Source organism: Leucoraja erinacea, chromosome 11, assembly GCF_028641065.1.
Source record: "Leucoraja erinacea ecotype New England chromosome 11, Leri_hhj_1, whole genome shotgun sequence".
NCBI lineage: Eukaryota > Metazoa > Chordata > Chondrichthyes > Rajiformes > Rajidae > Leucoraja > Leucoraja erinaceus.
This window is the reverse complement of record NC_073387.1, coordinates 42522610-42535578: the sequence shown is the minus strand read 5'-3', so window position 1 is coordinate 42535578 and position 12969 is coordinate 42522610. Positions and strand designations below refer to the sequence as shown.

Sequence of the window (12969 nt, the reverse complement as noted above, 5' to 3'; positions counted from 1 at the left end):
ATTCTTAGACTGGCCCCTGGTTCTGGACTCCCCCAACATTGAGAACATTTTTCCCGCTTCTAGCTTGTCCAGTCCTTTTAGAATTTTATATGTTTCTATAAGATATCCTCTCATCCTTCTAAATTCCAGTGAGTACAAGCCCAGTCTTTCCAATCTTTCCTCATATGACAGTACCGCCATCCCGGGTATTAACCTCGTGAACCTACGCTGCACTGCCTGAATAGCAAGGATGTCCTTCCTCAAATTAGGAGACCAAAAGTGTACACAATACTCCAGATGTGGTCTCACCAGGGTCCTGTACAACTGCAGAAGGACCTCCTTACTCAAATCCTCTCATTATGAAAGCCAACATGCCATTAGCTTTCTTCACTGCCTGCTCTACCTGGATGTTTACTTTCAGTGACTGGTGTTCAAGGACACCCAGGTCTCGTTTCACTTCCCTTTTTCCTAATCTGACACCATTGAGATAATAATCTGCCTCCTTGTTCTTGCCACCAAAGTTGATAACCTCTCATTCATCTACATTATACTGCATCTGCCATGCATCTGCCCACCCACTCAACCTGTCCAAATCACCCTGCAACCACCTCGCATCCTCTTCGCAGTTCTCACTGCCACCCAGCTTTGTGTCATCTGCAAATTTGTTAGTGTTACTTTTAATCCCATCATCTAAATCATTAATATATATTGTAAATAGATGCGGCCCCAGCACCGAGCCTTGCGGCACTCCATTTGCCACTGCCTGCCATTCTGCAGGGACCCGTTTATTCCTACTCTTTGTTTCCTATCTGCCAACCAATTCTCTATCCATGTCAATACCCTACCCCCAATACCATGTGCTCTAATTTTGCCCACTAATCTCCTGTGTGGGACCTTATCAAAGGCTTTCTGAAAGTCCAGATACACTACATCCACTGGCTCTCCTTCATCCATTTTACTTGTCACATCCTCAAAAGATTCCAGATTTCCCCTTCATAAATCCATGCTGACTTAGACCAATCCTTTTACTGCTATCCAAATGCACCTTACTTCTTTAATGCATGCAGGTACAGCAGGCAGTGAATAAGCATGCAGGTACAGCAGGCAGTGAAGAAAGTGAATGGCATGTTGGCCTTTATAACAAGAGAAGTCGAGTATAGGAGCAAAGAGGTCCTAACTGGTATATAATTCCCTGTTTTCTCTCTCAATCCTTTCTTGAAAAATTGTGTAAAAGTGGTGTAAATTAAAAGAAAAAATAAACTGTAGATGATAGCATTTGAAATGAAAGAACACGCTGGAGGAACTCTGCTAGTCTGACTGCACCTGTTGGAAATGAAACAGGTGACTCACCCACATTCTCAAGCTAGCATTATTTCAAACAGCGACCTATTAGAAAACATCAGTCAAAAGCAAAAAAAAACATATGTTTTCTAATAGGTCGCTGTTTGAAATATTAGCTCTATCCCTCCCCACTGATACTGCGGAATATCTCCAGAATTTTCTGTTTTTATTACATAGTGGTTTAGTTGAACTCCACTTTTGAAACTTGGTTCCAGTAACGACGTTCAAGGAGACTAATTAACTGAGTTCCATGATGCTGCAGGCCTTTGCAATGACATCTTCATGAAAAGAACTGCAAGGAGCAACAAATGACTACTTTCAACCCTTCATTAATCAGTTATATGCCACGAATGCTCCTTAAGCAGGATACATGATATCCTAGTACAGACCATTCCATTGACCCAGTCGACTGCAGTAAAATGGTCACCAGCTTCATGCTAGCTTGAGAATGTGGGTGAGTCACAAGAAGGGTGAAAGGTAACATAGAAATGGGGACTCAGCTCAAACTGCATCCACTTGTCTACTGTTGCTCCTCGTCTACTCCTTTGGTGGTTAACATACTTGGTGCATTGACTTCAGATGCACTTGCAGAGGTGTAGGAGGATAAATCCACGTTTGGAACACAGGGGAATAAAAACTTAGAGGATATTAACAAACAACATCTCAACTTTCGGTTCCTCCTGTTGCTGTTCCGCCTGGTGCTGTCCCTGCTGTTGCTGCTCCTGTTGGTATCATCCCTGCTGGTTCTATCCTGCTGGTGTTGTTCCTAATACACTGCTCCAACTGGTGCTGTCCCTGCTGGTGCTGTATCTGCTGGTGCTGTCCCTGCTGGTGCTGTCTCTGCCTGGTGCTTTCCCTGCTGGTGTTGTCCCTGCTGGTGCTGTCCCTGCTGGTGCTGTCCCTGCTGGTGCTGTCCCTGCTGGTGCTGTCTCTGCTGGTGCTGTCCCTGCTGGTGCTGTGCCTGCTGGTTCTCTCTGCTGGTGCTGTCCCTACTGGTGTTGTTCCTGCTGGAGCTATCACTGCTGGTGCTGTTTCTACTGGTGCTGTCTCTGCTGGTGTTGTGCCTGCTGGTGCTGTCTCTGCTGGTGTTGTCCCTGCTGGTGTTGTCCCTGCTGGTTCTGCTGGTTCTGTCTCTGCTGGTGCTGGTGTTGTCTCTGCCGGTGCTGTCCCTGTTGGTGCTGTCCCTGCTGGTGCAGGGACAGCACCAGCGCCATCACAGGCAAACAGGATGCTTTCTCCAACCACCCCCATTTGAAGACCACTATCTTCCACCGCTTCTACCCAGTGCTTGGTACCTTCTTCCAGCAGCCCCAGGTTGTCCTCCAGGTTGCACCGTGCCGCAGCCTGGTCCATGATGGTCACCAGGGTGAATTTGGCACAGAGACTCAAATGGCCATGGCGCAATGCTTCCGACGCCTCCGACGGCTCGGGACTCTTGCACTGAGACTGCTCCATGGCTGGAGCTGCAGCGAGCGACTTGCCAGCCTGGCAAACACTCGCCAGCCCCAGCTCCCAATCCGCATCTGCCCCCGCCGCTGCTTCTGCTTCCATCTCTCCCTCCGCTCCAGCTCTCCAACACCCACGACCAGGTTGCTCAGCGCACAGCAGCGCCTCGTCCAAAGCCGGCGATATTGAAACATGTCTAGCCAAAAAAGTGGGGGGGCTGCAGTTCCCCCGGTTCCGCGGCCCATGTGCCTCTCTCCTGCTGCTCGCCGGCCTCGCTCATGTCAGTCGTTTCCCGCAAATCCTTAAATTCCAACTGCCGTCGGGAGCAGGACTTAGTTATTGCACTGAGTAACACTCATTCACTGCCTGATCCATGTCTTTCAATGTAAATTTGCATGGGGACATGCTTTGGAGGTTGTGACGGTTCAGTCAAGTGAGAATAACAACGAGAATAAGAATGCTGCTGTCTTGTCAACAGACGCGCACACAAGCAGTTGATGTTAGTTTTGAAATTCTAGTTTTGAAATTCAGCCTGAGAATTGGGCGAAAGCGTGAGTCTCACGCTCAATGCGTGAGAGTTGGCAGCTCTGTGTCCCGAAATGCGTGAGTCCTGTCTCTGCTGGTGCTGTCTCTGCTGGTGCTGTCTCTGCTGGTGCTGTCTCTGCTGGTGCTGTCTCTGCTGGTCCTGTCTCTGCTGGTCCTGTCTCTGCTGGTCCTGTCTCTGCTGGTCCTGTCTCTGCTGGTCCTGTCTCTGCTGGTCCTGTCTCTGCTGGTGCTGTCTCTGCTGGTCCTGTCTTTGCTGGTCCTGTCTCTGCTGGTCCTGTCTCTGCTGGTGCTACTCTTCATTGTGCTCTTCTACTCATCCAAAGTTGTCAGAATTATCTCAAATTTGTGTCAGTGCATCCTTAGCACACACCCTGGTCCATTCTCTACATGAGAAATATATTCTATAGCTTTCTTTGCAGTTGATCAGAGTAGGCTGCTGCTGTGTGTAACTCTAACCCTAATGGAAACTTATTCCCCATTTCACTCTCTTCATACCCGTGTCAGGTGCACAAACATAAGGTGTTTATGCAGACCCTGTGAACAAAGCCCTTGTGTGTGTAGTCAACAAAGCAGCTGGTCAACTTCATAACTTGTTTATACGTATCTCTATCAAGACCTCAACCTCTCAATTGCTGTTGTGTCCTCACTTGAGTTCATTGCTGACTTCCAGCAAACCAGTGGGGAAAAAACCCAATATTAATCTCAATCTAAGTGAGTTGTTTTCATATTGGGATTGACAATTCATCTCTCTTGAGGGGGTTGTTTGCATGTAACCTAATCCCTGGAATTAAACATGGAAGTCAATGATTTGGAACTGCTTCAAATTGGCTTTCCCTCATCAGTAAGTATAAAGTAACACAACTGCTTTCTGGACTTTGCACGTAAGCAGCTTTGTTCACAAGCCATGCTCAATTCAATTCAATTCAACTTTAATGTCATCGCACAAATACAAGTATCAGTACAACGAAATGCAGTTTTGCGTCAGACCGTAGTAGTTGTACATAAAGAGAAAAGACAAGAAAAAAATAGAAAGAGAGAAGATACAGAATAATCAGGAAATACAGAATGATTAAACAAAAGGGGGATGGAGGGACCAGAGAAGTCTATCGTCGGGACTCAAAGTGCACCTTACACAAATATGAGTTTACATTAGAGGAGAGGACAGCAGGATCAACTATGACAGTTTTCTATCGCGTCATTTTATTATTAAGGCCTGGGTGCAGAGCTCAGTTTAGAAAATCTCAAGAAGTAGCAGAGAAATAAATGAACATTAAAAAATAGTCTGAAGAAAGGTCTCGACCCGAAACATCACCCATTCCTTCTCTACAGAGATGCTGCCTGGCATGCTGAGTCACTCCAACATTTTGTATCCATCTTCAGTGTAAACCAGCAGCTGCAATTCCTTCCTACACATTAAAAAATATATGTTGGAAGGAAGTGAAGAAGCTGGTTTATACACCAAAGGTAGACACAAAATGCTCAAGTAACTCAATGGGTCAGGCAGCATCTCTGGAGAGAAGGAATAGGTAACGTTTCAGGTCAGGTCTGGACTGAAGAAGAATCTCGACCTGAAATGTCATCTATTCTTTTTCTCCAGAGATGCTGCCTGAACCACTGTATTAAAAATAAAATCTTTATTTTTATGAAGTTGTGTATTGAATAAAATTGCAATTATATGACACAAATAAATTGCAAAGAATCAACTCCAAAAAATTGCAGGTTAAAAAAACTTCTAAATGAGAAATATCTTCGACAGCTTTCTTTTTTTTAAATTTTATTTTTATTAGCAGTACAGTAAATCACATTAATACATCGCATATATCTTATTACATTATGTTGTACCACTTCATTTTTTGAGCTTTCAAAAAGATAGAAATAAAAGAAGTAAGGAAAGTAAGCAAGAATCGTGAAGGTGCAGGAAAGTGTTGGGAAAAGAGAACCCCTTAGGGAAGGAATTAGAGAAGGAAGCAAAGAAAATAAATAAGACCCTAGAAAGAAAAGAAAAAAAAAAGAAGAAAGAAAAATCAATCGCGCTATTGTAACACAAAACTCCGCAAAAAAGGATATACCAACCGTATTTTTATTAAAAATTTATTTTATACCCCCCGTTTCCAGGTCTTGGTAGCCTTTATGTTATAACTTATTATTGCACCTTATGCTTGTAATAGTTCCATAAATGCAGACCACGTCTTTTGGAAGTGATCTGCTTTGCCTGCTAGGAGGAGTCTCATCTCTTCCAAGTGTAATGTTTTGAACATGTTTGAAATCCACATTTTTGTTGTAGGTATTGGAGCATTTTTCCAAAATTTAAGTATAAGCTTTTTTCCGATTATTAGCCCATAATTAAGTAAATTCTTTTGAAACATATTTAATTCTGGGTTACCTTCCGATATTCCAAAAATGATCCATTCTACTTTAGGTAGTAGTTTTGTTTTAAATAATTTTGTGAAGATTTCAAATATTTAGTTCCAGAATTTTTGGATTTTAATACAGAAAACAAAAGAGTGCGCTATGTTTTGACAGCTTTCTTTGCAGTTGTTCAGAGTAGGCTAATGTTTTGTGTGAAACTCTGACCCTAATCCCTATTTTATTCTCAGGTATAGAATATTATATGCTCTAATATATAATATATTTTTATGCAATATCACTTAGTAATTCTTATGACAGAGCAGTAATAAATAAGTGTACAGGTATTTAAGTTCTTCTTAAACAGTCACAAAATGCTGGAATAACTCAGGCAGCATCTCTGGAAGAAAGGAATAGGTGATGTTTCGGATCACGACCTTCTTAATGCTTGCTGTAATTGGAGTGGAATACTTTATTGTCACATGTGACTAGGCTCAGTGAAATTATTTGCTTGCCTACCCAATGTATACAAATACTGTAGCAGCCACCCATGGCGCTGACAACGTTACAAAACACGCCAGCTCCTCCTTTTGTTCTCACACCCCCAGCGGTTCCCCCACGCTGTGTCTCCATTGTCCTTTGTTCCACCCCCCCTCCCCCCCCCCCCCCCCCTCCTAATGACAGTTTCTGAACAGGTGTAGATATAATTTCAGGTCGTACAGGTCAAAGTCTAGTCTGAAGAAGGGTTTCGGCCCGAAACGTTGCCTATCTCCTTCGCTCCAAAGATGCTGCTGCACCCGCTGAGTTTCTCCAGCATTTTTGTGTACCTTCGATTTTTCAACATCTGCAGTTTCTTCTTAAACAAAGTATATTAATTGTTTGAATGGAAATAACATCCCAAAAATCTTATTATTGATGAAGAACACCATTGACATTTAGTATGCAGTATCAGCTTAATATATATTTTTATCTACACCAATAAAAGACAAATAAATGCATAATAGTTGAAAGCCTGATGTTATCACATAAAGTCATAAGGAATAGGAGTAGAATTAGGACATTCGGCCCATCAAGTCTACTTTGCCATTCAATCATGGCTGATCTATCTCTCCCTCCTAACCCCATTCTCCTGCCTTCTCCCCATAACCTTTGACATCTGTACTAATTAAGAATCTATCTCTGCCTTAAAAATATCCACTGACGGCCTCCACAGCCTTCTGTGGCAAATAATTCCACAGATTCACCACCCTCTGACTAAATAAATTTCTCCTCATCTTCTTCCTAAAAGAACGTTCTTTAATTCTGAGGCTATGACTAGTCCTCGACTCTCCTAGTGGAAACATCCTCTCCACATCCACTCTATCCAAGACTCGCTGTTGTTCATGAAGTTACAATGAAATTAGAAATCTTAGAAATGAGGGTTATTTTTCACGAAAGGAAATATTTGAAAGGATTTTAGATATGATATCTCCATTAGAAAGTACCCAAAACTCCCACATTTCCACAATAGAAAAGAAAGAATAGAAAATGTGAAAATAATAACATTAAAAAAATCAGAAAGACCCTGGGCATTGGGAATGCTGCATTTCTGACCCCATCCATTTGGGCAAAGTGTTCCTGGCAACTGGAATTGTGTTTACTGTGGTGCACACTCAAGGTATCATGGGCATAGTTTTCCAACTTATTAACTGAATTCAAACTTCACAATTATCATCTTGTAATTTGAGCTCAGGTTTAGTTTAGTTTAGAGATAGAGCGTGGGAACAGGCCCTTCAGCCCAACAAGTCCATGCCAAACAGCAATACCCGCACACTAACGCTATCCTACACACACTAGGGATAATTTACAATTTTACCAGGCCAATTAGCCTAATCGGAGATCCTGGAGAAATACCTACGCAGGTCACGGGGAGAACATACAAACTCCGTACAAACAAGCACCCGTAGTCAGGATCAAACCTGGCACTGTAAGGCAGAAATTTTACCGCAGCACCACCTCTCTTGTCCAAGTTATGAGATTATTGGTCCAGCAATTTCACCACACTATCAACATCATACCCATTCCTCATTCAGCTAAGATTAGGTTGCCAAAGTTACAAATTAAACTATTTTCCACACATACCTTGGAGTGAGACAAATCTCCTTTAATATGGTAACGTGTGATGTAATCGTGCCTCTCTCAAAACATCAGTTCACATTTTGTTGTAAAATAGACCTTTGGAACTTTTACACCAATTGATGAATTCTATTCCCAAGTTACTAATGTGAAGAATATAATCAGACTTTTATAAGATGTGTTCATTGTTGATTCATCATGGCAGATATTAGCATTTACTGTCCATTTCAAATTGCTTTCAAAGAGAGGAGATATTTAAGTCAAAAACGTTGGTGGGTTTAGAGTAATTTACCAGCCAGATCAAGTAAGGATGGCAGATTTCAACCCCACAGGGCACCGATGAAGCATGGATGTTTTATAACCGACCAGCATTTTTATCAATTCCAAATATATTTAACTATTTGAATTTAAATCCCCAATTTGATGATGAATTTGAATTCAAATTATAATAAGCTCTTAAAAGATCAATATTTACCAGTTTCACATTTTCAAGTTCAAGTTCACATTTATTGTCACATGCACCAATTAAGGTACAGTAGAATTTGACATACCATGCAGCCATACAGACAAAAGAGCACAATACACAATAGAATATAACATGAACATCCACAACAGTGGAATCAACATTCTTCACTGTGGTGGAAGTCAATAACTTTGTCAGTCCTCCCCCTTTGTTCATCCATGGTCAGTGCCATGAACCCTCCGCACTCATCGCTATGGATGGCCTGATGTACAGGCACTCTCGTCGGGATGCTGGAAACTCCGACGTCGGGACAGACGGACACTCCGGGGCTTGGAGGTCCGGAATCAGCCGCTTCCTGCCGGAGACTGGGGCTTCATGATGTTATAGGCTGCAGGCCGGCGGTCGGAGCTCTAAAAGTCCACACCACGCCCGCGGCTAGAAGCTCCGCAGACCGCGGCTTCAGTATGTTATAGGCCGCAGGCCGGCGGTCGGAACACTTCTTCTGGCGAACCTCGGCAAGGGCTCACCCGCTCTGCGATGGAAAGTCCACGCCGTGCCTGCGGTTAGAAGGGGAAATCCTTTAAAACCCAGATGAAGAACTTTTTTCACGCAGAGAGTGGTGAATCTCTGGAACTCTCTGCCACAGAGGGTAGTTGAGGCCAGTTCATTGGCTATATTTAAGAGGGAGTTAGATGTGGCCCTTGTGGCTAAGGGGATCAGGGGGTATGGAGAGAAGGCAGGTACGGGAAAATGAGTTGGATGATCAGCCATGATCATATTGAATGGCGGTGCAGGCTAGGGCCGAATGGCCTACTCCTGCACCTATTGTCTATTCACCAGCGATCGGAGTTCTGGCGACTCCGGCAAGGGAAACCCTGTTCCGCGATGGAATTTCCGCCCCCACCCGCTGCTGAACACTAAAACACACTTTTAAAAACGGCCGCATTCAATCCAAGCTGTTAGGCCGCGGGGGAGGGCAAAATGCAACTAGGAAAAAAGTTGCATTCCACCGAGGTAAGTGACTAAAAACTGTTTCCCCCAATTTCCGCCCCCCCCCCCCCACACTAAAACACACTTTTAAAAATATATATATTCATTTTATTAGAAGCAATTGTCCAAGGAGAAAGTAATCGACAGCAATGACACAATTTTCGTACAGCTTCAGTATTAACTTTTTTATAAACTAATAAGTAAATTGGAAAAAAGAAAAAAGGAAAGAAGGGAAAGGAAGAAGAAAGGAAAAAGAAAAGAAAGAATTTTGAAAAAGATACGAAAAAGAAAAAAGAAAAATCCCTGAACTAACGAAGAAGTGAAAAAAAAGCGGAGATATATCCCATTCCCCTTCCCTACGCTCGCTCACCCAACCCTAGCGTCAGCTTTGAATTTGTGTTCAACCATTATGTTGTTGAAGAAATTCAATGAAAGGAGACCATATTTTGGAAAATTTATCTGATTTGTCATATAAAACAAGCCTTATTTTTTCTAAATGTAGTGCCTCAGTCACTAAAACACACTTTTAGACATACTAAAAACAAAAAAAAGTGGAAAGGACGAACAGCTGCTGGCGAGGCTGCCGGCTTGCGGCGTCACCCGTCGGAGAGGGATGCCAGTATTAAATAATATCATCAAATGTTAACAAAACATTAATTTTATTAAGATTACACAAAAAAGCTGGAGAAACTCAGCGGGTGCAGCAGCATCTATGGAGCGAAGGAAATAGGCAAAGTTTCGGGCCGAAACCCTTCTTCAGACTAATTCTTCATTAATTTTATTAATATCTGCCATATTTATTTACAGTATTTACTTAAATGTTATTTATTTTAATTTTAAAACATCTGTCAAATTTTTGACAGACCAAGAAGTGATCACTTGAAACTTAATATTTGTTACAACATATCACATTTGAGTGAATGTGAAGATATATCAACAAACTCTTTGGCTAGTTCTCACTTAAAAGATTTATTATTTTTACATATTCACCCTTCAGTGTAGAAAACCTAATTTAACACCGATTGTAATCATATTGATTATGTAAACAAAGGTTGATTATGCATTATGTGGCCAAACCATGACTGCTGGTTAGATGTGATGATGATGGCAATTAAAAAGCCAGATTCTCTTAGAAATGTGGATGTAGAGATGTATTAGTGGGACATAAAAGATGGATTAAATGTTTACTGCAGATTTTAACCTCCAGGGACTGATGGATCATGGGGTTCGGGCTAAAGTGTGTAATGGGTGGGTACTAAAAGTTATCAAAATTCCAAGCCGGACTATATATCACCTTCAACCTGGCTGTTTCATGGGTTTAACTGTGTGCTTGACTTCATGCAGGTATCCAGCTCACCAGAGGCGAGTTGATCATTAGCTCAGCCACGTCAATTATTAGCACATGGTAATAGTTTCAACAGGGTCTTTAAATAGTTTTGCATTACATGAGAAAGATGCTTGTAAAATGAAAATTAGATGGTGATGCTCTGCCATGGAGATGCTTGGAATGCAGATTGTCCATTATCGATAAAGACTCAAAGGCATAAAGTTGCTTTCTCAGTCACTTCGGTAAAGTTTTGAAAGGAGTTCTTGTGAATATTGTGGTTTTCAATAAAACTTGGAGAATTTCAACAAATAAAGGGACAATCAAAGGGGGTTCCTTTGTCTTTCTTGAGTTGTAGGTGTTCTGCACAGGCTGGCATTAATTATTATTTACAAGCATTAATTGGTGATCCTTAATTACCTTTGAAACAGTAGCTTGTTAGGCTATTTCATTAGGTAGTTCAGCATCACATTTAGGTCAGTTTGGGCAAGGGAGAGTTTACCTTCCCGCATCAGTGAAACAGCTAGTATTTTAGTGTCAATCTGCTAGCTCGTGATCACTTTTACTAGTTTAGTATCCAGAGTCATTTATTTAACTGAACTTAAATTTCATATTTGCCATTCAACCATCAAGCTCTGGAACACCACATTGCACTTACCTCAACAATGGACTGTCTCTGGTTGCACGAAGAACTACAGGCTTTTTGCATGAGTAATGTGATGATTATTTTATTGATTTATTTCCATTTATTATGTAATATCTGTGTGCATTGCATTTACAGGCTTGTTATGCTGCTGCAAGTAAGGATTTCATTGTTCTGCTGTCGGTACATATGACAATTAAACACTCTTGACTCTTGCTTTGTGAGTTTTAAACTCGGGTGTTCTGCCAAGATGCCAGCACTAATGCCAGGATTCAGCTTGTTATCCCCATAGAGGCCCGGGTAACTGTCACTGGCATCAGCTTAAGCCATGCGTAGCATTTTATTTCCCACTGCTGCTTGTTGGAATTGGCCCTCTGGTGTTCCAGTGGATCTTTCATGGAGCCCAGTGAGATAGTATGATTTTCTGCGAGCTTTAAGGCTGGGGACACTGCTACTAAACCTGTACTGGATTAAACCAAGAGCAAACACCACAGTCATCATTCAAATGAATGGGAAAAATCTGCTGCTGGTAGAAAGTAAATTGATTTTTACAATCATTTAATTAAATTAGTTTCTATAACTTAAGTTGAGCTTTAGTGTGAGTGCTCCCACAACATTTGTATTTGTATTTTACAGTTTTAATGCCTATAAAATATTGTAAATTAAAAATTTGTTAAACAATAATTTTATTTTTTGATTGTCCCAAATGTTGCAAAATGCTTGTGAATGCTAGAGGCTTTCCATAAACATTCAATTGTGCCAGGCACACTGACACATTTCCCAGGCTTGAAGTCTATGGGCAAAGCTGTTAGAGTCAGAGTCATACTGCATGGAAACATGCCCTTCAGCCCAACTTGTCTATGCTGAGCAAAATGCCCCACCTAGGCTAGTCCCACTTGTCCATGTTTGGCACATATCATTCTAGTCTAAACTTTTCCTCTCCAAATGTATTTTAAATGTTGTTATAGTACCTGCCTCAACAACCTGCTCTGGGAGATCGCTCTGTATACCCCATGTGAAAAAGTTGACTTTAGGCTCTTATTTAATCTTTCCCCTCTCACAAACTTATGTCCTCTGGTTTCTTGGTTCCCATATTCTAGGTGAAACACTAAGTGCATTCACACGAAGCTAGGCACAAAAAGCTGGAGTAACTCAGTGGGACAGGCAGAATTTCCGGAGAGAAGGAATGGGTGATGTTTCGAGTCGAGGCCCTTCTTCAGACACAACTGTCCTAGTCTGCACAACCTCTCCCTGTAGCTCAGTCCCTCGAGTCCTGGCAACATCCTCGTAAATCTTCTCTGCACTCTTTCTTAACAACATCCTTCCTCTAGCAGAATGGCCAGAACTGGATACAATATACCAAATGTGGCCTCACCAACATCTTGTACAACTGTAACATAACATCTGAACTTCTATACTCAATACCCTCACTGATGAAGGCTACTGTGCCAAAAGCCTTCTTGACAACCCTATCTACATGTGACACCACTTTCAGGGAACTATATTCCTGCACTCCTAGATCCCTCTGCTCTGCAACACACCCCTGAGCCTTGCCATTCACTGTGATGGTGCTGCCCTGGTTTGACTGCCCAAATTGCAACACCTATTTGGAAAAAAACTCCATTAGCCATTCATCAGCTTTAAACCTACAGTATGTCCTCTGGTTCTTGATTTCCCTATTCTGGGTTTAGGGTCGCACAGTGGCGCAGCGGTAAAGTTGCTGCCTTACAGCGCCAGATACAGGTATTCGATCCTGACTATGGGTGCTGTTTATAC

The 12969-nt window shown here is 42.1% G+C and overlaps 1 protein-coding gene across 1 annotated transcript; it reads right to left on the bottom strand.

Moving 5' to 3' along the window:
* Positions 1–2086: 2086 nt before the first annotated feature.
* LOC129701376 (probable elastin-binding protein EbpS) lies at positions 2087–11259 on the bottom strand. Its single transcript, XM_055642513.1, has 3 exons — positions 11209–11259; positions 3338–3621; positions 2087–2507 (listed from the first exon to the last, which is right to left on the bottom strand). Exons 1-3 carry the CDS (start codon positions 11257–11259, stop codon positions 2087–2089), a joined length of 756 nt encoding a protein of 251 aa, XP_055498488.1.
* Between the last annotated feature and the right edge of the window lie 1710 nt (positions 11260–12969).

Excerpts from the sequence above, each read along its gene's own strand:
- LOC129701376 (XM_055642513.1), bottom strand. The coding sequence starts at position 11,259 with ATGCAAAAAGCCTGTAGTTCTTCGTGCAACCAGAGACAGTCCATTGTT. Across the intron at positions 3,622-11,208 it reads AGAGACAGTCCATTGTTGAG|AAGAGCACAATGAAGAGTAG; the intron begins GTAAGTGCAATG and ends TTGGATGAGTAG. Across the intron at positions 2,508-3,337 it reads ACAGAGCTGCCAACTCTCAC|CAGGGACAGCACCAACAGGG; the intron begins GCATTGAGCGTG and ends TCCCTGCACCAG.